Source organism: Hyperolius riggenbachi, chromosome 2, assembly GCF_040937935.1.
Source record: "Hyperolius riggenbachi isolate aHypRig1 chromosome 2, aHypRig1.pri, whole genome shotgun sequence".
Classification (NCBI taxonomy): domain Eukaryota; kingdom Metazoa; phylum Chordata; class Amphibia; order Anura; family Hyperoliidae; genus Hyperolius; species Hyperolius riggenbachi.
Genome location: NC_090647.1, coordinates 279,452,286 through 279,478,642, shown reverse-complemented (window position 1 = coordinate 279,478,642; position 26,357 = coordinate 279,452,286). Strand labels below are relative to the sequence as shown.

At 44.3% G+C, this 26,357-nt stretch overlaps 1 protein-coding gene across 2 annotated transcripts in view; it reads left to right on the top strand.

Moving 5' to 3' along the window:
- LOC137546374 (uncharacterized) overlaps positions 1 to 26,357 on the top strand; it is a 485,946-nt gene that overhangs the window by 2,683 nt on the left and 456,906 nt on the right. For both annotated transcript variants that reach the window (XM_068268752.1, XM_068268753.1), the window contains exon 2: positions 629 to 741. In XM_068268752.1, coding sequence (XP_068124853.1) covers positions 631 to 741 — 111 coding nt within the window. In that variant the 5' untranslated portion in view covers positions 629 to 630. The remainder of the gene's footprint in view (positions 1 to 628; positions 742 to 26,357) is intronic.

The following is a 26,357-nucleotide window of genomic DNA, read 5'->3' as shown; positions in this document are numbered from 1 at the left end:
AGGAGGCACAAAGGGGGAAAGAAAGATGCACAGGGGGACAGAGGAATGCATGAGGGGGGAGGGTGACACGGAGGGACACAGTGGCAGCTGCCTGCTACTTACGCTACCTTGACGCAGCAGAAGCAGGTGATAGAACACCTGTGGGGGCGGAGCTTATCCCAGGGCAGGACTTAATTTTGGGCAAGGCTTAATTCAGGGGCATTGTGTTCCCAGGACTTATGGCACTCCAGGCAATGGCCTGTAATGCCTATGCCTAAAACGCCCCTTAGATAGACTAATAGTAAAATATTGGTAATTTTATCGATATTCCACTATTAATAACAGGTAATAGTAGAAGACTGGTAAATTAACCGATATTATACAATTGACAATTTCTTGCACCCACTTTTCTTCACGGGAATATTACCTGAATCAATGTTTGTGTGTTTGATGTTGGCAAGTTTGATTGTCCTGTGTTTTCTACAGTGTTATTTATTCCTTGTAAACCTTACTGTAGGAACGTTAGTAAATTAGGTTCATTGTGTGTCTAGTGTGCTGTATGTTATAGTGCGTGTGTGTGTTTGTTTTTAGCTTTGTTTTTTAGTAATTTCTGATGATTCTGTCATGTTACATGTTATGTTATCACCAGGGATGGAAACAAAACTTAATCCCAATTCAGACAGCAGACAACACCTGTATAATGAACCATGGCTGGAATTGTGCCTCCATGAAACATTGTTACCAGGAAGTTCATGGACTAAGGTATGGAAATAAATATTTGTTCAACTAGGGAAATAAAATACTTGTTACTATGTAGGTATGAGTCTAGGGCGTTTATAAGAATAACATAACATATATAGGTTATTTATTTAGCACGCAGTCAATAAACTATGTTTTTATTAAATCAAAATCTGTTAGTAAAACAAAGCTTAAAGCAAACCTGAGGTGAAAATAAACTGTCACGATAAAGTATTGTATCTATAGTCATCATAAAATCCTGGAAAATCCAATAGGGCACTTCTGATTTGCGTTGTACATGCATTATTTTTTCCACATTTTGTCCAGACACCAAGGATATTTCCATGTGCAAACCATTAGACAAGTGGTAAAAGGCAGCACCCAACCATCCAGATGCGACGTGCTTTTGGTCGTTGTCCCTCTGCCTCCAGGAACAGCAAGTGGAAACTCCAAGAGTAGAGACCCACCACCATCTTCAAATGTATTTCAAGCTCTTTATTTTTAAAGCATCAAAGACATAAAAAGGGCAAGTCTCTGCGACGTTTCGAGAGGAGCCTCCTCCTCTCTTTCTCAAGCCAAAAAGCCCTCTGAATACATACAAGTTCAAAACAGCTTTAAATAGTACTTGCTCCACTAAGGAGCCAATCAGAATGGTCTAGACGCCCTGTTGTCAAACAATCATGGTTCATATGTAGGAACTTAGGCTGATTGGTTGACAACAGGACTTCCAGACCATTCTGATTGGTTCCTTAGTGGAGCAAGTACTATTTAAAGCCGTTTTGAACTTGTATGTATTCAGAGGGCTTGAGAAAGAGAGGAGGAGGCTCCTCTCGAAATGTTGCAGAGACTTGCCCTTTTTATGTCTTTATGATGCTTTAAAAATTAAGAGCTGGAAATACATTTGAAGACGGTGCTGGGTCTCTTCTCTTGGAGCTTCATGTGCAAATCATGTGCATTGTTTTTCCACAGCAGCAAAATGTAACTAAATAGAGAAAATGTGCATGCTGTCCAGAAAATAACATCACGTTAGATGGAAAAAGACCATTGATTAAACACAGACTGTGAGATCTAATGTGTTTTTTACATGCGTAAAACCGTATCTAGTGGAAAAGCTCCAATACAACAAGCAACAATAAAGAAGATCTGTCTTCTAAGCTTTAAAACAAAGCAGAAATAATGACCATTTGAATTTTCCTTTAGTAAAACCTTATCCAAGCTGTCTCTCACTGTTTCTTGGCTGTTTAAGTGCTTCAGAAAACAGGATAGGTCAGAGAAGCTTTCATCGATAACAACTGAAGTTTTTTAACTCTTCCTGTTATGGAAAACCATATGAGACTCTTTTCTTTTCTACTAATGTTCTATTCCTTAGCTGTACTAAACATACAATTCATTATCACATACATTTATTTTCACTTCAGGTTTACTTTAAAAAAATTACATGGGAAAAAGAGACTGCTACACTCACATGTGATCCCAAATGGGAGCAGGGAAATCCAAAGCCAGATGATCCAAGAGTAATGGTAAAAAAATCCCGCTGCACCAGATGGTAGGGTAAAGTGAAAAAATCTTTATTCTGTTACTCCATGTCAGTGTTACAAATAAAAGCTCACGCGTATCGGAGCAGAAGATGGCTCCTTAATCATAGCTAACAAACACATGTATTGCATTGGTTATATAGCAAACATGTAGCTAAATAAGAACTGTAGCTCCCAATGCCCACATGTTGGTCTCTGTATATATTTTGAATTGCGTAAAGCGAGAGCTCTGTCTGTTATGCACATCCTGTTGTAACAGAGGCCACTGTTATGGGGAGCTCTGTAATGGGAATGTAATATTAAGGAACACAATAACAGGGTCAGTATTATGGGAGGGCACTATAGCAGCAGTATTGCATAGGGAACACTATGGTGTGGGCACCATTATGAAGAACACTATAATGGGGCCATTGAATTGGGAAGTGATATTATAGGGAGCAGTATATTGGCGGCACTATTAAAGGAGACCCCTAAAATCCTTTAGAGAGGATGGTACCAGGATATCCAGGGACTTTAGTCAGGGAGCGGTTCCAGTAGGAAAAATAACCCTACCATCTTATTTCCTTTTTAAAAATGACAGTTGCCTTTCTGAGTATTTGGGATTTAGTGAAAGATCTGCAGCAAGAATGCAACCAGACTATGTAAAGATTAGAAAAACAAAATCATACCAAGTCTGCAAAATGTATACCTCTCCAGTTTTTGGGACAAGGAAGAAGGACAACTCTAAGACACTCCCCTGCCACACCTGTAATAATTCCCCTGCCACACCCCTAGTCACACATACCACAAAGAATTAATAAGCAAAAAAATGTAGTTTTATCATTTAAATCCACTCTGATTCTTCTTATAATCAGTTTCCCTTCATAATATCAATGTAAAACATGGGAGTAAAGACTAGAAGTAATTCAAAACACTTTCAGCAGAAAAATACTTATTTACACGGACCTATTCATCAGTTCTGAAAGAGGTTCCAACGATGGACACAATGGATGGGAAGATGGGATAAGAGATGGGCAGGGGGATTTGGTTCCCAAAGAATACATGTCTACACAGACCTTTTGAAGAACAATTATCGATTAACACAGTGGCATAGCTAAGGAGCTGTGGGCCCCAATGCAAGTTTTACAATGGGGTCCCCCAAGCACTCTATACATAACAATTGATACGGCGCACCAGGGGCGTAACTAAGCCCCACCGGGCCCCCCTGCAGAATTTCAGAGCAGCCCCAGCCCCTCCCCTGGGGCCCGCTCGTGGCCGTTTTGTGGGGGCTGGAGGGGTGGCAGCATGAGGGTAAAGCCTTGGCCACAGTCGGCGGGGAAAGGGGAAGTTCCCCCCCTCTCCCTCACCTCGGGGCTCTCCCCTCTGCGCTCCCCTCCAGCTAGTTACAGTGTGTGGGCGGCGGGCAGATACATACCTTCTTCCGTGCGTTCCATCGCAGACTTCTCGCTGTAGCGGCTGACGTCACTTCCAGAAGTGATGTCATTGTTACGCCACTGCGGCGCACCAAAACCTGCCAATGGCAACTACAGTGTCAGAGGTGCAAGAGGGAGATAGAACATTTTGTTAATGATTAACACTATTCAAAGCATCTATAGAAGTGATTATTATGAGCACAGGACCAATAGAGAGCTAATACTGTAGTTAAGGGAGGGCCCTCTAGCCCAAGGGCCCCGATACGATTGCAACCTCTGCACCCCTTATTGCTACGCCTCTGGATTAACATGTTTTTTAACTGGTTCGTGTTCCATGGTTTTTACCTTTCAAAGTTCCTGACAATTTTGACACTTTAGCTGTGTTGCTATTGATACTGCAATAACTTTTTCATTACTTAAAGATACCTAAGTGATATATATACTGTTTTTTTCAGGGCAATCAAGCCTATCTTTGGGTAAATGTGGGTTACAGTTTGTCACCAAATATTTTTTTTCTGGCAAGGACCCCTGTTATAAAACACACAAAAAAATGATTCTCCAGTTTCTGACGGTTAAAGTGAGGGCATTTGTGCCTTGTTGAAATAATTGGGCCTGCAGAGGGGCATTCTGGCTGGTGTGCACATTTGGATTTTAGTTTTGGTGTTCTTGTCGTTTTGGTGAAATTTTATCAAATCTGATCACTATTTTGAAAATTACATTTTTTAAGTGTGGGTTTGTCGTAGAAAACAAAAATTCTGATGGTCAAAATGAGGGCACATATGCCATTTTTTTTACTTGCAATAGGGCATTATGCATGGCATGCATGCTTGGATTATTGCAGGACCATTTTTACAAATTTACTAGGGTGGCACACAATTTGAGCAAAAAGTAAAATAGTTAAAAACAATGTATTGTAATAGGGTAAAAAGAAAAAACGTTAATAATTGTAGACTGTGCGGTAAATTTCAAAACATCCTTCAAAACAGAGACCTGGATTGAAAGGACAGGATGGGCAGTAATTTCGAGTGTCCTTTCGGATTTTGTGTTTGCTACACACTCTGCATTTTTTTTGAGGATAGGCTTTTCTTGGAGTAGGGGGGAGGGAAGCTGGAAAATGTTTGTCCCGTAGTCTGACGATATCCTCACAGTCAGTTTGATTAATGTTGCCACTCGGGCTGGCAGAATCAAATATCAGGGATGATAAAACATGCTCCTCGAACTTCAGGAAGTAGAAGTGTTGCCTGATTTTTGTATATGACAAAAGAATTATGCAATGCCATCTGAATCAGGTAAATCCCCATTTTTTTGTACCAGCTTTTGGTTTTCATGCTTACCAAATAGTAAGACATCATCTGGTCCGAAAAATCCACTGCCCCCATATGTTTACTATTATCCAGTATCGCCTGTGGTTTCTCCGTCTCTTGTCTTTGAGACCTCACTGACATCATAGCCTCAGTATGCATGGTGGTCAGCATCAGGACATCTCTCTTGTCTTTATATTTCATAACAAGGAGTTCACTGCTTCTCAGGCTGCACATCTCCCCCTTTTTTATTTTGTATGCACAACCTCTTCTGGTAGGCCCTTCCTGTTTGCCCGCAAGGTACCACAGGCCACAGTTTGAGCATCAAACAAACATTTAAAAAGGGGCACGCTGGTGTAAAAATGATCTAAATTGGGTGGTACCCTTTATTTAGTAATGGACTAATAAGGTCCACGACAATCTTTCCATTGGTGCCCATATAAGTAGGGCACCCTTGTAGTAGTCGATCCTTCCCCTCATATATATGGAATGAGTAGGTGTACTCTGTACAGCTTTCGCAAAGCTTGTACAATTTCACTCCTTACCGAGCTCGTTTGGTGGGGATGTATTCTTTTATGCCTAGCCTCCCTTGATGGGGCATTAGGAATTCATCGACTGCGATCTCCCGCTCAGGCACATACATTTCACGGAATTTCACATTCAGATGGTCCAGAAGTGGCCTTAATTTAAAAAGGCGGTCTCGATAAGGTTCTTCACAACTGAGGTCTTCCGAATTGTTGTTATAATGAAGAAACTGCATCAGCATTGTCATCTTCCCTGAATATTGAGGAGACTGATGGAGTGCATTTCTGCTCCAATACATGCCTAGCTGTGGTCGCCACGTTAAGCCCATATTTAAAATAAGAAAAATTCTGAGCTCAGCCAAATTTGTCGGTCGGTGTCCATTTTATGACATAAACTGACGTTTGATTGCAGCCAAATATTGTGCAGCATAAATGTTAGTCCACAATATGTTGTAGAAATTCATCGGGAACAAACATCTGAAAAAAATTAATAGGGGTCATATTCCCTGTATCCACCGTAATGCCACTGGCTGCAGTAAAGGGGAGGATTTGTGGGTCTTCCATGTTCGGAAGTAACCATTGTGGGTGAGCAATTTCAAAGGGTACCGCCTCTCTTTCACGTACCCTCGGCTGTATGCGTCCCCCTCTGCGTTCTGATGGCCCCTCAGTTTCAGAGTTGCTGTCGCTGCTGATGGCACGTGCAGCGACATTAGATTGCACCCCACTTCCAAGTATATAATGAATGATTGCTGCAGCAGCGGCAATCATTCATTATTAAAAGTGATCAGATTGATTCTGTGAACTTTAGTCGAGTGCGCGTGGGACCACGCGCGCGCACAACGCTGTTTTAAAGGGAGGGCGTAGTTCCTACGTCCCTGAACTTTCCTGCTGCATTAATTGGGACATAAGGATTACATCCAGAAACTTTAATAGGTTAAACTGGGAGGTTTTTTTTTAGCACTGCTGTATATCTCTTACTTTAGGAGCCTTTCACACTGGAGAGGTGTGGTGTGGTATCTTTACCACACCCCATGGCAGGACAATGAAAGTCTATAGGCCCTTTCATACTGGTGTAGTGCAGTGCGACGCAATGGAAGTGACGTTTTCGACGCATCCCTGCTGCGTGGGCAAACCTAGCATTACTGTGCGGTTCTGCGGAAATATGTGGCAGACCAGAAGTTATGTAAGTCTGTGGTGACGCGTGCATGTTAAAATGCCCACCGCAGGTTTTACGTGACTCGCATGTGCGGAAGTGTATTTAAACAATATGATTCTGTGCACGTGATTGCTTCAGCCACAGGAAGTGAGCATCACTTCCTGCTTGGCTGGCTGCCAGACGGGGATTACCACGTACTAATTTGGTAATCCCTGAAGGCCTGTTTTTGGTGGTGCGGCCCCTGGGCATCTCACCGCTACAGCCAATTCTCAGTGCAAAACCGTCCCCAATGCTATCAAATTCCTTTCAGGAGGGGTGTTGGACCAGTGCATCAGACCAGTGAATCATGAGGGGAGGGGGGAATCTCTCTCTACATTTTGTTAACCCTGTGTGTAGTTTATATCTTTAGCAAATGACAGGTCTCACTAGCTTAAACTGCAGCTGTAATGTTGTCTCTCTGAATGGGCTGTCCAGGTTTTGAGTGTTGTATGTCTGAGGAGAATTATGCACTGACATTTGCAGAACTAGCAGACTGAAATGTATCTATCTGCAGCATAAATAAACATTCTCTTTTGTGTGTGAAACCTGATACCAAGGCAGGATTTTCATACCAAAGTTTTCCTTTGCTGCAGTTGTTAACCACTTAAAGGGAAGGTTCAGGGACTATGAAAAAAAAATAAAAATCCACATCCACTTACCTGGGGCTTCCTCCAGCCCGTGGCAGGCAGGAGGTGCCCTCGGTAGCACTCCGCAGGCTCCCAGTGGTCTCCGGTGGCGTGCCCGACCTGGCCAGGCCAGCGGCCAGGTCGGGCTTCTTCTGCACTCCAATCTGCGTTTCACGCGGGCGCGCTGACGTCATCGGACGTCCTCCGGGCTGTACTGCGCAGGCTCAGAACTACTGAGCCTGCGCAGTACAGCCCGGAGGACGTCCGATGACGTCAGCGCGCACCAGTGAGACGTAAATTGGAGCGCAGAGGAAGCCCAACCTGGCCGCCAGCCTGGCCAGGTCGGGCGCGCCACCGGAGACCACCGGAAGCCTGTGGAGCAGCACCAAGGGCACCTCCTGTCTGCCACGGGCTGGAGGAAGCCCCAGGTAAGTGGATGTGGATTTTTATTTTTTTTCATAGTCCCTGAACCTTCCCTTTAACCTTTTGCTGACCGCGTCACACCGATGGGCGTGGCCGTGGCGGCAGCCCCAGGACCGCCTAACGCCAATTGGCGTAAAGTAATGGGGCTCTGTTTTGCATGAGATCGCGCGCAGGCTGCGCGCGCATCTCCTGCTTGGGGGGCGGAGTTCCGCACCGCCTTCAGTCTCCAAGCGGCTATTGCCGCTCGGGAGACTGTTAGACGGCGTGATTGCCGTCTATTTAGACTGTGCAGCGCTGCGATCAGCAGCAGCGCTGCACTGGGGACAGCCGTGTGACACGGCTGTCCCCCTGGGGGACAAGAGAGCGATCGGATCTCATAGGCAGAAGCCTGTGACAGCCGATCGCCGTAATTGGCTGGCTGTGGGGAGGGAGGGAGGGAGGGAGGGAGAGGGTTTAAAGAAACAGTTTGTTTTTTTTAAAAACCAGGAACAATAATATTTACAATAAAAAAATAAACATGGGGGAGCGATCAGACCCCACCAACAGAGAGCTTCGTTGGTGGGGAGAAAAGGGGGGGATCACTTGTGTGCTGTACTGTGCGGCCCTGCAGCTTGGCCTTAAAGCTGCAGTGGCCAATTTTACTCAAAATGGCCTGGTCACTAGGGGAGTTTAGCCCTGCAGTCCTCAAGAGGTTAAAGGACTTACAAGGTGAACAACATAAAAAAAGTTATTTACCTCATTGCAAAAGCAGACCTCAGGGCAGACGAATAGCGCCTTCCTTGTCACTATCAGGCGCTTTATCAGGCTAATCCACTGTTCATTGTAGCTCCCGACCCTCCACAGGGTCGCCTTATGAGAATCGCAGCTTTAAAAATCTACCTCCTGCGCAGCTTGCATAGCCGTGGCTGCGCAGGATTACAGCTCCGCTCGTGGCCGCCCTCACTTCCTGCGCACTGGTATACGTCATATGGGCGGCTCCACATGACTAACTACACTGACAGCCAGCCGCGCACCCTTAGCAGAGAATAAAAGCGCTGAGTGAGCGAGCAAGCTCCTATAAGAGCGATCGCTCTGTGAGACACTCCAGGAGACGGCCGAGTGACAGGGCTGTCCCCAGTACAGCGCTGTACAACATAAATAAACCGCAGTTTCTTAATTTAACAACCTGCCAGCGACGATCGCCGCTGGCAGGTTGTTTACAGAGCTCTGCTTCTTCACCCAAGCGGGGATGCGCGATCCCCTGCAATTAACTCCCCCAGGACTTGATACCAATTGGCGTTAGGTGGTCCTGGGGGAGCCACCTTGCCGCGCATTAGGCGGTCGTAAAGTGATTAATCTTCTGAGAGATGCAGAGACTAGCACTGGCTGTATTGTCACTTTTTTCACAAAGCACAGACTCTCCTTTGCTAAGGGCCTGAGCCCACTGCTGCGTTAATAAAAATGCACAAAAACGCATGCGTTTTAATGAATGTGTTTTACACACTAAAATGCCTTCAATGCATTTCAAAAACGCTTGAAACCATGTGTTTTTGTGCATTTTTATAAATGCAGCAGTGGGTTCACGCCCTAATAAATCCTTCCTATACAGCTAAAACCTACACACAATTATTTACAGCTTTTGCCTCTGATATTTAAGATGAAAAGTAGGAAAATGCTTACACAGCTACTTAGACATAAATTGTACATTGTCATTTTAGAACACTTGGTTATTGATAGTTGTCCTTTAGTTCTCCCAAATTGGGGTGATGCGAGTTGTGTCTGTGTGTTGGCCGCTAACATCATATTCAAAGAGAGTTGGCCACTCTCTGAAATTGTATAATTTCTGTCAATTAATACAAGCGCAAAGGTACAGGTGTTTAAAATACACAGAAAAAAACTCAGCGTGGCTTAATTCTTTAAAGAGACCCTGAAGCGAGTCTAATTCACGGTTTTAACTTTTATTAATGTTAAGCACTATAGCTAGTGCTAAACCGCCGCATCCCCGTGGCAAAACAAGGGGTTTATACCCCCAAATGCCCTGTGCAAATCCACGACTTTCTTGGTCGTGGATTTTGCTGCCCAGGAAGGCAGGGCTTTGAGCTGCAGCTGTTTTGCCGTGGGGGTGCGGTGGTTTAGCACTAGCTATAGTGCTTAATAATAAAATCTTCAGAGTCTCTTTAAGGCCTGGGATCCACTAGCAGTGCTTTTCTAAGCGCTAGTGATTTGGAAATATCACGCTAATGCAATGCTATGGGGGATTTTTATAAAATCACATCGCTCAAGTGGGATCACACCCATAGCATTCCATTAGCAAGAGCTTTTCAGATCACAAGCGTCTACAAATTTTGCTGCTAGAGGGTCCCACTGTCCCAGTCCTAAAAATACTGCTTTCTAAAAAGTAAAAAAGTTCTGGTTGCCTAGAAAGAAGTATAAGCTTCTCTGTCCCCCCTTATAACAGGGGGATCCAACTGAGGACCAACTTTCAGATCTGCTTGATTAATTTTTTTTTTTGCAGTTGTCACGTCTTTGAGCCTTTTATAATTGCCTGTTCTCACAGACGCCCATCAAATTCAAAGTGTGAGCATAGACGTAAATCAGTTTTGTCACTGAGAAAAGGTAAATCGGTTATTATTAGGACCATGTTGATACATCTGGTGGTAACGCTTCAAATAAGTTGCAGATTTTGGATCCAAATAGTGACTGCAATTACCTATATTTATGGGCAAACAGTACACAGACAAATGGAGTTCTTCAAACAATTAACCGTATGTTCAGTGCACACAAGAACATTTTTGCATTCGTTTACTGAGGAGAACATTGTATGTCATTTGTCAGAAGTATGTAGCAGATGGGGTGTATGATTGGATTAAAGTGCCTTCTCTTTCTGCAAGCAGACATATTTTTCACTAAGCCTGTCTTGCTTGTGCATTCACAGCTAGAGATCTTTCCAGGCTCAGTGTACTGACATATCATGCTGCGCTGGACAGATTACAGAGTGGCAAACTGAGGTTGTCTCTTGATGAGGATTTCTGGGGTCACAGCAGGTCACAGTACCATGGTTCAGCCTACCCAGCAGTCAAAGAGTTGGCTCAGGATAATAGAGGTGAAAAAAATAAAAATCAAGCATTAAAGCTGAACTGCAGGCCAATAAAGAAACACCTCGATTTAGCAATATATTAATTAAAAAACATTAAAACCATATATTTTATGTACAGCTTATATATATATAATTAGCAGACGTTGGGTAAAGAAAAAAACAGAACAGTACAGTCAGGCTGCTGCTGCTTAAAGGAAACCTAAGATGGGCATTGTGGGTGTATTTATACTTACCTGGGGCTTCCTCCAGCTCCCTTATGTGTGTGGTGTCCCTCGCCTTCCTCTCCGGCTGCTCCGTTCTCTAACAAATCCCTTCTGGTAATCCATCCGGCCGTGCGCTTCTGTGCATGGGCAGCAGCAGTGCAGGCGTGGCAGCGGTGCGCGCACGGTGACCCGCGCATGTGCAGAAGTGCACCACTGCCCCTGTCTGGCCGGATTACTGGGGATGAGGGGTTTACTAGAGAACGGAGCGGCCGGAGTGGACGGCCAACTGGACTTGCCTCCATCTGTTTACTATATTCCCTTGATACTGACAAAAGGGCAGGCAGAAGTCAAATAAGAACAACACTGTAAAACCATTTTAAAGTGTACCAGAGGTGGTACACTGGTCATTATTTATACGTACCCGGGGCTTCCTCCAGCCCCAAACCGGGAGTTATAGAGGCAGAACGGGGGACTTGAGGAGGACAGCAACGGAAGCCCCAATGCTCATGGGGCTGGAGGAAGCCCCAGATAAGTATAAATAAGGGCTAGGATAGGAAACCATCTCTGGTTTCCTTTAAATCCAACCTTTTCTTTTAACCTCTCAGGGCATAAACAATACAGCCTGTGTATCCAACTGGACCCTTTTTCAAGAAACAACGTGTTGCATTACAACCTCTTCTTAGAAATGATACATGATTCATTTGAGCTGAGACACTTGATGGTGTGTTACAATGTGGTGTGACACTGGTGTGTCAGTTCTTGGACCATCTGACTTATAATTGGCTACAGACATTTTATGTTATGAGATCCTCACTGATCTGAAAATTTCTCTAGCATTCATATGGCTGAACAGGCATGGCTGAAAGGATTAAAATCAACCTCATATGATACCTGGCTGCATGATGTTATACCCTTAAAGAGAACCTGAACTGAAAATAAACATACACAGGTCATACTTACCTCCCATGTAGTCTGCTCATCAATCACTTTCTCCTCTCCTGTGACCTGTTTGTCTACTGTGATCGATGGAATTCTCTGTCCTCCATTTTGAAAATGGCCATTACCCCATAACAGCTTCCTGGTCAGCACACTGTTAAACTGTTATATTGCCCACTTGAGCCTTAGGGAAACATGGACACTACCTTGCACATTCAGTTGTAACTGACAGCAGCTGATATATAACTGACAGCAACTGGTATATTTCAGTTCTGACAAAATATTGTCAGAACTGGAAGGGCTCACTATACAGTAACAAGAAAATGGTGAGCTTCTGAGAGGAACTGACGATGAGGTTAGTATGCAATATTCATTTGCAGTTACATCATGTGTTTATTTTAAATAAGTTTACTCCGTTCAGGTCCCCTTTAAATGACAGCATTGTAGGAATTGTACGATAAACAAGGAAATGTGCCACTCATTCAGCAATTCAGGTAATTCACTTGTTTACCGGTGGTATTATGCTATATATAAGATCTCAGATAGTTCTACCAAACTTGAAGGAAATCAGAGTTACACTGTAAATAAGTGGCCATACACTTTGGCCAAACTTAAAATTAGCAATTCTGTTCCAACTGCTTGTTTTACCCTATGGGATGGGATGCAGAATTTCTGTATAAATGATATTTGCTCACTTCTAGACTTTTGGAGCCTAATAACACTTTGTGACTCAGTGTAAGAATTTGATTGCACATGCTGATCAGTAATCCTCATGACTGACCATTGTCAACTAATTTCTTGATCAAGTCTATGGCCTCAATTCACTAAGCTTATCTCTTGTTTTTAATATCTCTTCTAGAGTTGTTACCACGGTGATAAGGCATGTAGTATTCAGGAAACATTTTACCTCAGGCAAGCCTAAAGTTAACTCTTCTGTCTTTAAGTTAACTCTCCAATCCTTAAAATAACTCCAGAGTTAAAGACAGACTGTTAATTAACTGCCTGTGAAAATAACTACAGAGGAGGTAAATTAACTACAGAGGAGGTAAATTAACTACAGAGGAGGTAACTTAAGGAATGAAGAGATAAGATAAGTCTCTCACTGTGTGGAGGTAAGTTTTCTCTTGCCTTATTATCTCCAGCATGATCTTAGTGAATTGAGGCCATTGAGTGGTGGGGGAAAGTGTTGTATAGGGAAGATTAAAAATTATTTAGTAAGTGTTTGCCCATTGGAATTTGTTTCTCATCCTTTTCTCTTTCTGACTTACATTCTGAAAATGTAACACGGGTGGCAACATCTTTAGTCCTGTTAGGTGCATCTCTGTAGAATGTTTGTTCACTCAGAGTTCTGAAGCCAATACCTTGTCTCCCAGACTGCTCTGGGAGAGAGCACTCCACATAGCTAAACAGCCTAGGCTAAGCATCACTTGGGGGAAATTCCATACCAATATTCAGCAATATATACTGTAGATATAGGAAGTGTTTCCGATGATGAAACCAGGAACATACAAGAGGGTATACTGAATAATTGACTACATTCTACTATATGTCTCTGTGGTGCCTCATTAATTAAAAAAAAAAACCTTTCTTTATGCTTCTCTTGTTCATCTGTCACTTCTGTCTTTTTTCTTCTATATTCTTTCTTGAAAAATTGCCCTCTAGCCGTCGCTCTTCGTCAGCCTACTGCTGCTGTTCAACGCTTCTTTGCCAAACATTCCCACCACTTTTAGAGCCTCTCCCTGTCTCAACTCTGCTAAGCATTGGCTCCATCGCTATCCATCCCCACAGTGCTGAACAAGCCACTCCCCACCGGGACCACCTCCACTTCCTCATTCATTGCTGGGACTTATCTGCTGCAATACTATACAGCAGGCTTTCTCAACCAGGGTTCCTTGAGTACTCTGCAGGGGTTCCTTGGCATTTTCCCCCATCGTGGGGAAGTATAATACAGCACACTATAATAGGTGGTACTGTAACAAGAAGCACTAGTTTGGGGGGTCAGGAGACAGTATAATGTAATAGGGTAATAGGGGGTAGTGAAATAAACAGCCACACATACTTTTAAAGACCATGCCTCTTGCAAAATAACTGCAGGGGTTCCTTGAGATCAAAACATTGTTTGCAGGGGTTCCTTGGGATCAAAAAGTTATGTGCAGGGTTCCTCCAGGGTAGAAAGGTTGAGAAAGGCTGCTATACAGGGAGCCTCAGCAAAGCATCTTCACACCTCCTCTCGGGGCTCCCCATTGATCCACAGTCTAAACCAATAAGAATCTTCCCGGACGAATACCACCTTGCCCGCCACTAAAGTGCTGTTCACTCCTATACACACCCAACGTTCACTGCTACAGCGCTGGGCACCTCAGTATTCTCTCAACGTTGTTCCCCACTTCCACTGTGTCATCCCTCCAGAACCTCCACCGATCTCTGCTGCAACTTACTGCAAACTAAAATAGGAGCCAAAGCTAAATGCATCTTCAAAGCTCCCTCTGGGGCTCCCTAAAGTTACCAAAAGTAACAGGCACATCGCAAAGCTAGTCTGGAGTCGGTCTTTGTGATTCACCAATACCAGGGTTTTGTTTGTGCTGTTCAGGCAATTTACAATATTTATAGGACAAACCGGTAATAAAACATAAACAAAAACCTTACTACTAGATTGGCTACTAACTGCAACTTAAAGATGAAAATCCTCTCTACAAGGAATAAACCTATTGTTTGATAAACCACAGAAAACACTAAACTCAAATACCTTTTGTTTGTCAGTCCAGTATGCTTTCCAGAGTAGAAATAATTTAGACTGAGCTAACAAGCCATTTATTTACCGAATGAGCATCTATTTCAGGGAGAACACCAAAACCAAAGGTGAATTTGTTAAAAGGTACCCGAGGTGAGAGACATATGGAGGGTGCCATATTTATTTCCTTTTAAACAAGATCCTGCTGATCTTCTGGTCAGTAGTGTCAGTACAAGCATACAGCTAATCTTGTTAAATTTATGTCAGTAACATCTGATCTGCAGGCTTGTTTAAAGAGACTCTGTAACAAAATGTTCAGCCTTAGTTCTTCTATCCTATAAGTTCCTTTGCCTGTTCTAATGTGCTCTGGCTTACTGCAGCCTTTCCTAATTGCACAGTGGCTGTGTTATCTCTGTTATATGATCTAATCTGTTTTCTTCTGTCAGCTCTGTCGGGCTAAGGCTGGAATGTGTGGAATGTGCAGGGCTGCTTGTGATTGGATAGAAGCGATACCCACCCTCTGCAGGCCCCCTGCAGGCTCTGTATGACTCACACACTCTGCTTATGTGAGCCTATCACAAGCTGGTTAGTTTGTTTGTAAACACTGCCTAAAACTGTTAATTACAAGCCAGGATTGCAGCAAAGAGTGGCAGAAACAGCACAGAGGGGCCCAGGAGAACATAATGAATAGAATGGTATGCTTTTTGCTGTAAAAATTTTAGAGTACAGATTCTCTTTAAAGGGAAGGTTCAGGGATGGGGGAAAAAATCCTTATCCACTTACCTGGGGCTTCCTCCAGCCCGTGGCAGGCAGGAGGTGCCCTTGCCACCGCTCCGCAAGCTCCCGGTGGTCTCCGGTGCCCGACCCGACCTGGCCAGGCTGGCTGCCAGGTCAGGCTCTTCTGCGCTCAAATGACGGGCTCTTCTGCGCCTCGCGGGGGCATGATGACGTCATCGGACGTCCTCCGGGCTGTACTGCGCAGGCGCAGAACTACTGCGCCTGCGCAGTACAGCCCCTAGGACGTCCGATGACGTCAGCGCGCCGGCGTGGGACGCAGAAGTGCCGGGCCTTGGAGCGCAGAAGAGCCCGACCTGGCAGCCGGCCTGGCCAGGTCGGGTCAGCCACCGGAGACCACCGGGAGCCTGCGGAGCGGCGGCGAGGGCACCTCCTGCCTGCCACGGGCTGGAGGAAGCCCCAGGTAAGTGGATAAGGATTTTTATTTTTTTCCCCCCTCCCTGAACCTTCCCTTTAAGGTTTATGGCTAAAAGTACCAGGCAGTGGATCAGTAGGGCAGCCGGGCAATGTGCATTATTTAAATGGAAATAAATATGCCAACCTCCATATGTCTTTCAGGGCAGAAGAGAGGAATGTGGGACATGTATAGACACCATTGATCACCTTCCCAGACACTGTCTCTGCAACTGCCATACTAACTATAATTTTTTAAACATTCCAAATAATATTTCCCAGATTTTCATGCTTACATCTCCATTTTGCTTTGTTTCATTTATGCAGGTTGGAATGTTTTTAAAAGAATATGTAACGATTGTGGAATTCCCTCCGTGATCAGCGCACAAGACGTGCGCTGACACTGCGGAAATCCTCCACAAGCGTGTAATTTGAGGGAACCCAGCAAAAGGTGCAATGCACCTGTAGAGGGAAATTACTGTCGACAGGTGGAGCTGTGGAGTGCAGAGGAACAGCTCCTCTGCCCTGCCACAGACGCCAGACAGGAATTGTACGAAGGGAAGAAACGCAGGGCAAGATAGCCCTGAAAGAGAGAGATCAAAGGGACAGAGGGTATGTGTGTCCACCAAACTAGTCACCACCCTGCGACGATGAACACATAACCATGAAGACAAAGTGAGAAGGCAATCGCCAGAGATGGCGATTGCTAACAGTGACACAAGACTGAATAAGCACAGATAAGGAATGTATGTATGTCCCCCAATCTAGCCGCCAACCTGCGACGGTGGACACACAACAGAAGAAACCAAGTGAGAACGCAATCGCAAGAGAAGCGATTGCGGAAGAGAATGAGCACAGGGACAGATTGTATGTGTGTGCACCAAATTAGTCGCCAACCCGCGACGGTGCATACACAACAGCAGATATGAAGTAGGAACGCAATCGCGAGAGAGGCGATTGCCGGAGGTGACACAAGGCTACAGCAAGGCAGAACACGAGAGTAGCAAAGGCACAGCAAATCATACAATGAGAAGATAAGGAAAATAACAAACGCTAGCTAAACGCGAACACCGCACTCATTCGCAACAGTGCACGCATTTATGTGCGGTCTCCACGTGATAAGCACAATAGAGACAAGCACGCCTAACTAACCACTGACAGACAAACATAAAACAGAGGACGCGAGCGCTTGCTTAACGGTTACCTCACCGAGCCTCCAGCAAGCGTTCGTACAAGACAAAACAGATACACGAAAACAGGAATACGTAAGAGATACGATCCACTGCTCTTTCTGCCAGAGCGAGTGCGATCCAAGTATAGTAACAATAGAACAGAAGGGCCTACCAGTAACAACCGCTGCTCTGGTAGCACCCCACAGACAGACAGAACAGGCAATACAAATAATGCAATCCTAACTGCACTAGGGGAACCTGCCTAGTGCAGTCCCAGGAATTACTCTAAGCTAATCTTCAAACAATGAGCAAGGCTGACACTGTCCGGAGTGTTTCACAGGAACTAACCCTTATGACCAGCCACTTACTGTGGAATCACATGGTATATATAGAGCAAGCCTACAAAGGATGTGGCTAGGCAATTTGCATGACAAACGTATGCAAATTCCTCAGCAGCAGCAAGCTGCAGAACTGACAAGAGGTCTCTCTTCCAGAGACCTGCAGAATGCAGACCTAAACAGTGGTCAAAAGGCTGGCAGCCGCGCGGATCCTCACAGAATACTATCGATTCACATATTTTTTTCAATTGACACAGAAATTGTTTGGGAAGTGCTGCTAAGTACTGGTGTATACATTTTAGTAGCAACTTCTTTGTTTACTGTTATCAAAATACATTCTAACTTTACTGACGCCAAAACTGACGGCTGACTGAGCCATGAGGAGAGGGGAAATTCCCCTCACACTTGATCAGTTAACTCTATGTGTAGCTCTGTGTGTAACAGAGAAGAGAGCTCCCAACAGCTACAGCTCCTGTGTCCATTGTGTCCATTGTTTCTGACTGACGTGTCTGAAGAGAGCAGAGGAAATGTAACTAATTGTCACAGCTTTTTTGCTTTCAGAGTTTGATATGTTTGATATTTGCTTTCTGTAGTCTGATATGCAACTCTGGCTGTGCATTGAAGCAGACACCCCTTCTGCAATTGATTTGTCCCAATATAGCTAAATCCTACCCTCAATAAATTACAGCTTTTGCCTCTGATATTTAACATGAAAAGTAGGAAAATGTTTACACAGCTACTTAGACATTATTTGCACACTGTCATTTTTGAACACTTGGGTATCGATAGTATTCCTTTAAGTTATTGCAGTATAAGAAATTCAGTTCCATGAAAGCACACCTGTGTTTTTGCCATTATTTTCGGGAAACCTAAAGGCCAAGGCCATGTCATGTGGTTCCATTCCCATGTATAGCTGCAACTTAATTAGCAAACTATGGGCCTGATGCACAGCAGTGTGCATGGCATTTTTACCATGCCGGGAGAGTTCACATTGCGAAAAGCAATTTTACCCTTCCTAACACCAGGGGAGCACCATACATTTACCTTTTAGTGTTGTGGCCATTACCGCACTTCAATGCGCGTTTCCATAGCTCTCCCGGCATTGGTAACTGTTGTGCATCAGGCCCATAGTGGCATGCTATTCAGATTGCCTGTGCTTGTTTGTGTGGCCACAGGTGGGAGGTGCTGTTTTAAAGTTGTCTCTGCTATCCAGATTGCCCGTGTTTGTGTGTGTGGCCACAGGTGGGAGGTGCTGTGGTAAGGTTGTCTGTGCTATCCAGATTGCCTGTGCTTGTTTGTTTGGCCACGGGTGGGAGGTGCTGCATTGTTAAATATTTGTTAAAGGAAAGCAAACACCAATTAGTAACCTGGAGTACAGGGCACCAGAAAGGGAAGTTATGCCTTGGACCAAAGATAAAGCAAAGTACAGTGGTCCAATAACTATATCCTGTGCAAGTTTAACTCCTTCCCGACCATCTAAAGGTACATACACACGTCGGATTTTCGCCAAGCGGATCACTCAAGTCCAGTCTTATCAGCTGATCGACAGACTGTACACACGCCCGATTTGACATCCAAATGTCGGGTCATTTGCGAAAATCAGACGTGTGTACAAGCCTTAACGCCGATAAGCGTCGGGAAGGTGACAACCCCAGGACCGCCTAGCGCCGGAAGGCGTCAAGTCCTGAGGCGGGGTTTTGCAGGGGACACTCACGCATCCCCGCTTGAATGACAGAAGAACTCCGCTCCGTCATCAGTCTCCCAGCGGCGATCTGGCCGCTATTAGATTGTTGACGGCGAAACCGCCATCTATTTACATTGTATAGCGCTGCGATCTATGGCTGATGCCTACTGTATGAGAGCTGATTTCTGTGATTGGACATCGGGGGAGGGAGGGGGATGGATTAATTAAAAAAAAATTAAATATAAAAATATTTAAATATTTATTTAAAATTAAATAACTGAAAAATTAATGATAAAAACAAACAAACTGGCAGCAGCAATTAGAGCCCACCAACAGAAATCTCTGCTGGTGGGCAGAAAAGGGGGGTTCATTTGTGTGCTCGGTTGTGTGGCTCTGCAGCGAGCCATTAAAGCTGCAGAGCACTTATTTGTAAAAAATAGCCTGGTCACTACGGGGGTGTAAGCCTGTGGTCCTTAAGTGGTTAAAGGGGGATTGTCAGCCACAAAATCAAATTCTATTTACCCACTGCACTATGTTCATTATGCAGCCTGGAACCTTACCCTACATTGCAAGCACTCCAATCTATTCAGAAATGTTTCAGCTGTAATTAATCTTACCTTAGTCAGCCTGGCTCTATTTCCCCATCGCCAACGAGAGGGTGAAAGGGAAGCTTGTCATCTCCCCTCCCACATTCCTGCTCCTCACAGATTGGCTGAGTGCAGTTCAATGTGAAGCTGAAATATGATCTATGCCTCTGCTCTCATGTGTTTACAAAGCAAACTAGCTATGACAATGCAGATTGTAGGAGGGGAAAAAAGTAAGGGAGGAAATGACATCAGGATTGGCTTCAGTCAGAGGGAACCAAGATGGCAAATGCCTGAAACATAATTCTTTTTATTTACTATATAGCATTTACTGAAATCAAGATGTGGACAGTACACAACTGTTATGTAGTGAACATTACATTTTCAGTTCCGCAAAAGTTTGTGAACGGGCGAACCGCCATAGACTTCAGTGGACAGGCAAATTTTAAAACCTATAGGTGTCAGTTTTCAAAAGTACATTTTTTTTTCTTTTCCCTCTAGTTTTCTTTGCAGCAGGCAATTAGCTAGGGGGAGGGACTAGCTGCAACAGGAGGTATTTGGTCAGCTTCAGGACTCAGTACTGAGCTTGCTCAGTCTGTGGCTTGCTCACTAAGTGGCTTCGACACAAGTGGCATAGGCATTAAAAACAGGCGTTAAAAACAGGCGTTACAACACAGGCACAAAGAGAGTGGTGAGAGGAAGTAGGTAAGGACTAAAAAAAAAAACAAACCTTCAACCAATATTGCGTTTTTTTGCATTGGTTAGAATGTGCTAGGCACGTTGTGGTGTAGTCTTTAAATTTTGAGGACTCCACCCCAACTTCACTCACTCCACTTCCACTCCTCCACCCCTCCCGCCCCTCCTCCCCCCCCCCCCCTAACTTCACTCACTCCCCAACTTCACTTACTCTCCCTTTCCTCCTTCCCAGCTACACTCACTCTCCCGTTTCATCTTTTACCGCCACAGTTTACTTTAAATAATTTTTCCCCACACAATAGTCATCATGTTGGACTATGCTGTACAGTGTACATCCTGCAACATGTATGCATGCCTTGATCAGCGGATTGAGGGTGTTTACTGTTGCCCTGGGTGTGTGCGTGTTGCTCAGTTAGAGGCGGAAGTCGCAGAGCTAAATAAGCATCTTGCAACACTGAGACGCATACACAACATGGAGAAGAGCTTGGATCTCACGATCCAGACACTGGATCGAACCGTTGAAGATGAGGAGGGTGGAGTACAGCCGGACCAAGAAGCAGAAGCAGCCGCTAGTTGGGTCACAGTTAGAAGGGGTAGGGGAAAAAGTGGCAGGGAGGCTAGTCCCGAGTTGTCCCTCACTAATAAGTATGCTTGTTTGTGTAATATTGGGGAGGATGATTCAGGAGTAGCAATGCTGCAGCAGGATGTGCTCCTTAGCAACCAAGGGGAAGACTGCTGCAAAGAGAAAGGAAATAGGAGTGCAGCTAAGGCTAGACAGGTACTAGTGGTAGGGGATTCAATTATTAGGCGCACAGATAATCTGTCGAAGAAACCGTGAATGCCGTACAGTCTGTTGCCTCCCGGGTGCTCGGGTTCGGCATGTAGCGGAAAGAATTGACAGATTACTGGGTGGGGTTGGGAAGACCCGGCTGTCATGGTACACATTGGCACCAATGACAAAGTTAGTGGGATATGGAAGGTCCTCAAAAATGATTTTCAGGTACTTGGAGATAAACTTAAAGCAAGGACCTCCAAGGTGGTGTTTTCTGAAATACTGCCAGTGCCACGTGCTACATCTGAGAGACAGAGGGAGCTTAGGGAGTTAAATAAGTGGCTGAGAAATTGGTGTAGGAAGGAAGGGTTTGCGTTCCTGGAGAACTGGGCAGACTTTGCAGTCGGCTACAGGTTCTACAGCAGGGATAAGCTGCTCCTTAATGGGGAGGGTGCAGCTGCATTGGGGGAGAAGATGGCTAAACGGTTGGAGGAGATTTTAAACTAGGATCTGGGGGGAGGCGGGAGGATAAAGTCTCAATACGTAGATAAGATGAGGTAAAAAGACAGTGGGAACCTAACATTATGAGGGGTGGAGAGGGGTGTGGGGACAGTGTAAAGATTAAGGAGGTTGGTAAAAATTTAAGTAGCCCATTTCGTGTAAACAAAATTGGTAAATGTGTTGGTAAAAATATGAAGTGCATGGTAACCAATGCTCGGAGCCTTGCAAATAAAGTAGACGAACTAGAGTTCATTCTGAATGACAAAGGCTATGACATTGTGGGAATAACCGAGACATGGATGGATAAAAGCCATGACTGGATAGCTAATTTAAAAGGATACAATGTGTTTAGGAGGGATAGAACAGGGAAAAAAGGTGGAGGGGGTTGTCTCTTTGTTAAGAATTCTCTTACAGCTGTCCTCAACGATGAGATGGAGGAAGATTGCGAAGATGTGGAGTCCGTTTGGGCAAATATTCATGGTGGAAATAAAAGTTGCCAATTGCTTATTGGGGTATGCTACAGGCCACCTCTTATTAATGAAGCTGCAGAACTGTGATTACTACAGCAGATTGAAAAAGCTGCAAGTAAAAATGAGGTCATAATTATGAGCGACTTCAACTTTCCAGACATTGACTGGAGTATTGAGGCTACCCATTCTGGTAAAAGCAGCAGATTTCTGGCAGCACTGCAGGACAATTACTTGACTCAAATGGTAACGGAACCAACTAGGGGGAATGCTAGGGGGAACTGGATCTGATCATTTCTAATAGACCAGATAATGTTTCAAATGTGCAGGTTCAAGAACATTTGAGAAATAGTGATCACAACATGATAACGTTTGATCTGGTGACTGATAGGCCACGGGGCAGCGGGACCACTAAAACTATGAATTTTAGAAAAGCAAAGTTCAGTCAAATTAGGCAGGCACTAAGTTTGGTGAACTGGGATAATGTACTACAAGGGGAAGACACTAAAGGGAAATGGCAAGCTTTTAAACTTATACTCAATCAATATTGTAGTATGTATATCCCATATGGAAACAAAATATCTATGAATAAAAAAGGCCTCTATGGATGAATAGATAGGTTAAAGATAAAATGAAGAGGAAAAAGAATGCCTATAAGGTCTTAAAACAGGAGGGGACCGAGGCTGCACTAAGCAATTATAAGGAGTGCAATAAAAATTGTAAAAAATAAATTAGGCAGGCAAAGATTGAAGCTGAAAAACAAATCGCTAAGGATATCAAATCTAACCCAAAAAAGGTTTACAAGTACATTAACTCTAAAAAAAGAAAGGTTGACTGTATAGGACTCCTAAAGGATGAGGGTGGGAACTCAATGGTGGATGACCAAGGTAAGGCAGAGTTATTAAATGCTTTCTTTGCTTCTGTCTTCACAAAAGAAACAGCACTGTTGCAAACTACAGAGGCGGATGAGTCTCAATCTTCTAACTGTAATATTAAATACTTAACGCAGGAAGAAGTGAAGGCAAGACTAAATAAATTAAAAATAGACAAGGCACCTGGCCCGGATGGCATGCATCCTCGGGTCCTAAAGGAATTAAGTTCAGTTATAGATAAACCCCTTTATCTTATCTTTTGTGACTCTCTTGCAACTGGCAGAGTCCCAGTGGATTGGCGTACAGCCCACGTTTTCCCATTATTTAAGAAGGGCAAAAAATCAGATCCCGGAAATTATAGACCTGTAAGCTTAACATCAGTTGTATGCAAACTATTTGAGGGGTTACTAAGAGATACTATACATGACTTCATAGTAGAAAATAATCTTATTTCTCAGCATCAACATGGGTTTACTAAAGACAGGTCCTGTTTGACTAACATACTCAGCTTTTATAAGGTAGTGAATGCTAATATGGATATTGGGAATGCTGTAGATGTGATATACTTGGACTTTGCAAAGGCCTTCGACACTGTTCCCCACAAAAGTCTGGTGCAAAAGTTGAGGATGCAAGGACTGGGGAAGAGTCTCTGTTCATGGATAGGGAACTGGCTAATGGACAGAAAACAAAGAGTTGTGGTCAATGGATCATACTCAAAATGGGAGACTGTTAGCAGTGGGGTCCCACAGGGGTCTGTTCTGGGTCCAGTGCTCTTCAATTTATTTATTAATGACCTAGTAGATGCAGCAGTGAGCAATGTTGCTATTTTTGCAGATGATACAAAATTGTGCAGAATCATAAACTCTCAGGAAGATAGTGTCATATTGCAACAGGATCTGGATAGGATGGCTATATGGGCACATACATGGCAGATGAAATTCAATGTTGACAAATGTAAAGTCATGCATTTTGGACGTACTAATGGTCTAGCACCATACAAAATAAATGGGATACAGTGGGGGACATCAAACTTGGAGAATGACTTAGGAGTATTCATTGACAACAAGTTAAATAATCGTACTCAATCCCAAGCAGCTGCAGCTAAAGCTAACACAATTTTGGGATGCATTAAAAGGGAAATAAAAGCTCGAGATGCTAGCATAATATTGCCCCTGTTTAAAGAGACACTGAAGCGGGAAAAAAATGATGATATTATGATTTGTATGTGTAGCACAGATAAGAAATAAAACATTAAGATCAGATACATCAGTGTAATTGTTTCCAGTACAGGAAGAGTTGAGAAACTCCAGTTGTTATCTCTATGCAAAAAAGCTATTAAGCTCTCCAACTAACTAACTAAATCTATTGGAATTCTATCCTGGTAAAAAATGTTCTAAAAACGTATCAGATAGATCATCAGATGCATTTCTTATCTATCTGCTGCCAATCTGACGAGTGTATGGGCACCTTTAGTCGTGGAGAGGGCTGTTATCTGACTTTTATTATCTCAACTGTAATTGAACTGTTTACTTTTCCTCTGCTAGAGGAGAGTTCATTACTTCACAGACTGCTCTGAAAGACTCATTTTGAATGCTGAGTGTTGTGTAATCTGTACATATTATAGAATGATGCAATGTTAGAAAAAACACTATATACCTGAAAATAAAAATATGAGAATATTTTCTTTGCTGCTAATCTTCTAGTAATTATTCATAGTACACAACCAATTCATTATATCATATATATTTTTTTCGCTTCAGTGTCTCTTTAACTCTCTAGTAAGGCCACATCTGGAATATGGAATTCAGTTCTGGGCACCACATTACAAAAAAGATATTGCAGTTTTAGAGCAGGTGCAGAGACGAGCAACAAAATTGATACGTGGGATGGAAGGTCTCACTTATCAAGAAAGGTTAGATAAACTGGGTTTATTTAGTTTAGAGAAAAGACGCCTTAGAGGGGATCTAATTAACATGTATAAATACATCAGAGGGCAATATAATAGCTTGGCGGATGAGCTTTTTGTCCCTAGGCCTTCTCAAAGGACTAGAGGACATGATCTGCGCATGGAGGAAAAACGTTTAGCTATTTATTTAGGAAAGGGTTCTTTACAGTAAGAGTGATTAAGATGTGGAATGCATTGCCACAGGAAGTCGTTATGGCAAACTCTATACCTGCATTTAACCACTTGAGGACCCACCCTTTACCCCCCCCTTAAGGACCAGCGCTGTTTGTTTGGATCTGTGCTGGGTGGGCTCTGCAGCCCCCAGCACAGATCCGCGGCCACACAGAGCGATCAGATCGCCCCCCTTTTTTCCCCACTAGGGGGATGATGTGCAGGGGGGGTCTGATCGCTCCTACCTGCAGGCATGTTGCGGGGGGGGCACCTCAAAGCCCCCCCCCGCGGCGACATTCTCCCCCCTCCCTCTCCTACCTGCTCCCCCGGGAGATCTGGGCTGCACAGGACGCTATCCGTCCTGTGCAGCCAGTGACAGGCTGTCTTCTGTCACATGGCGGCGATCCCCGGCCGCTGATTGGCCGGGGATCGCCGATCTGCCTTACGGCGCTGCTGCGCAGCAGCGCCGTACAAATGTAAACAAAGCGGATTATTTCCGCTTGTGTTTACATTTAGCCTGCGAGCCGCCATCGGCGGCCCGCAGGCTATTCACGGAGCCCCCCGCCGTGAATTGACAGGAAGCAGCCGCTCGCACGAGCGGCTGCTTCCTGATTAATCAGCCTGCAGCTGGCGACGCAGTACTGCGTCGCTGGTCCTGCAGCTGCCACTTTGCCGACGCACGGTATAAGCGTGCGGTCGGCAAGTGGTTAAAGGGGGCTTAGATGCTTTCCTTGCGTTGAAAGACATCCATGGCTACAATTACTAGGTAATGCCTAAAGGCCCATACACACGTCGGATTTTAGCGAACGACCCGTCGTTTGAACGTTCCGTCGTTCTGACGTTTTCGCGTCAAATCCGACGTGTGTACAGACTATCGTTCGGGTGATAAGACTGGTTACCAACGATCCGCCGGGTGGATCGCTGGTAACCAGTCTTATCACCCGAACGATAGTCTGTACACACGTCGGATTTGACGCGAAAACGTCCGAACGACGGAACGTTCAAACGACGGGTCGTTCGCTAAAATCCGACGTGTGTATGGGCCTTAATGATGTTGATCCAGCGATTTTATCTGATTGCCATCTGGAGTCGAGAAGGAATTTTTCCCTTTAGGGGCTAATTGGACCATGCCTTGTAAGGGTTTTTTTTGCCTTCCTCTGGATCAACAGGGATATGTGAGGGAGCAGGCTGGTGTTGTACTTTATACTGGTTGAACTCGATGGACGTATGTCTTTTTTCAACCAATATAACTATGTAACTATGTAAAATTGTTTCTTGCCACACAAGT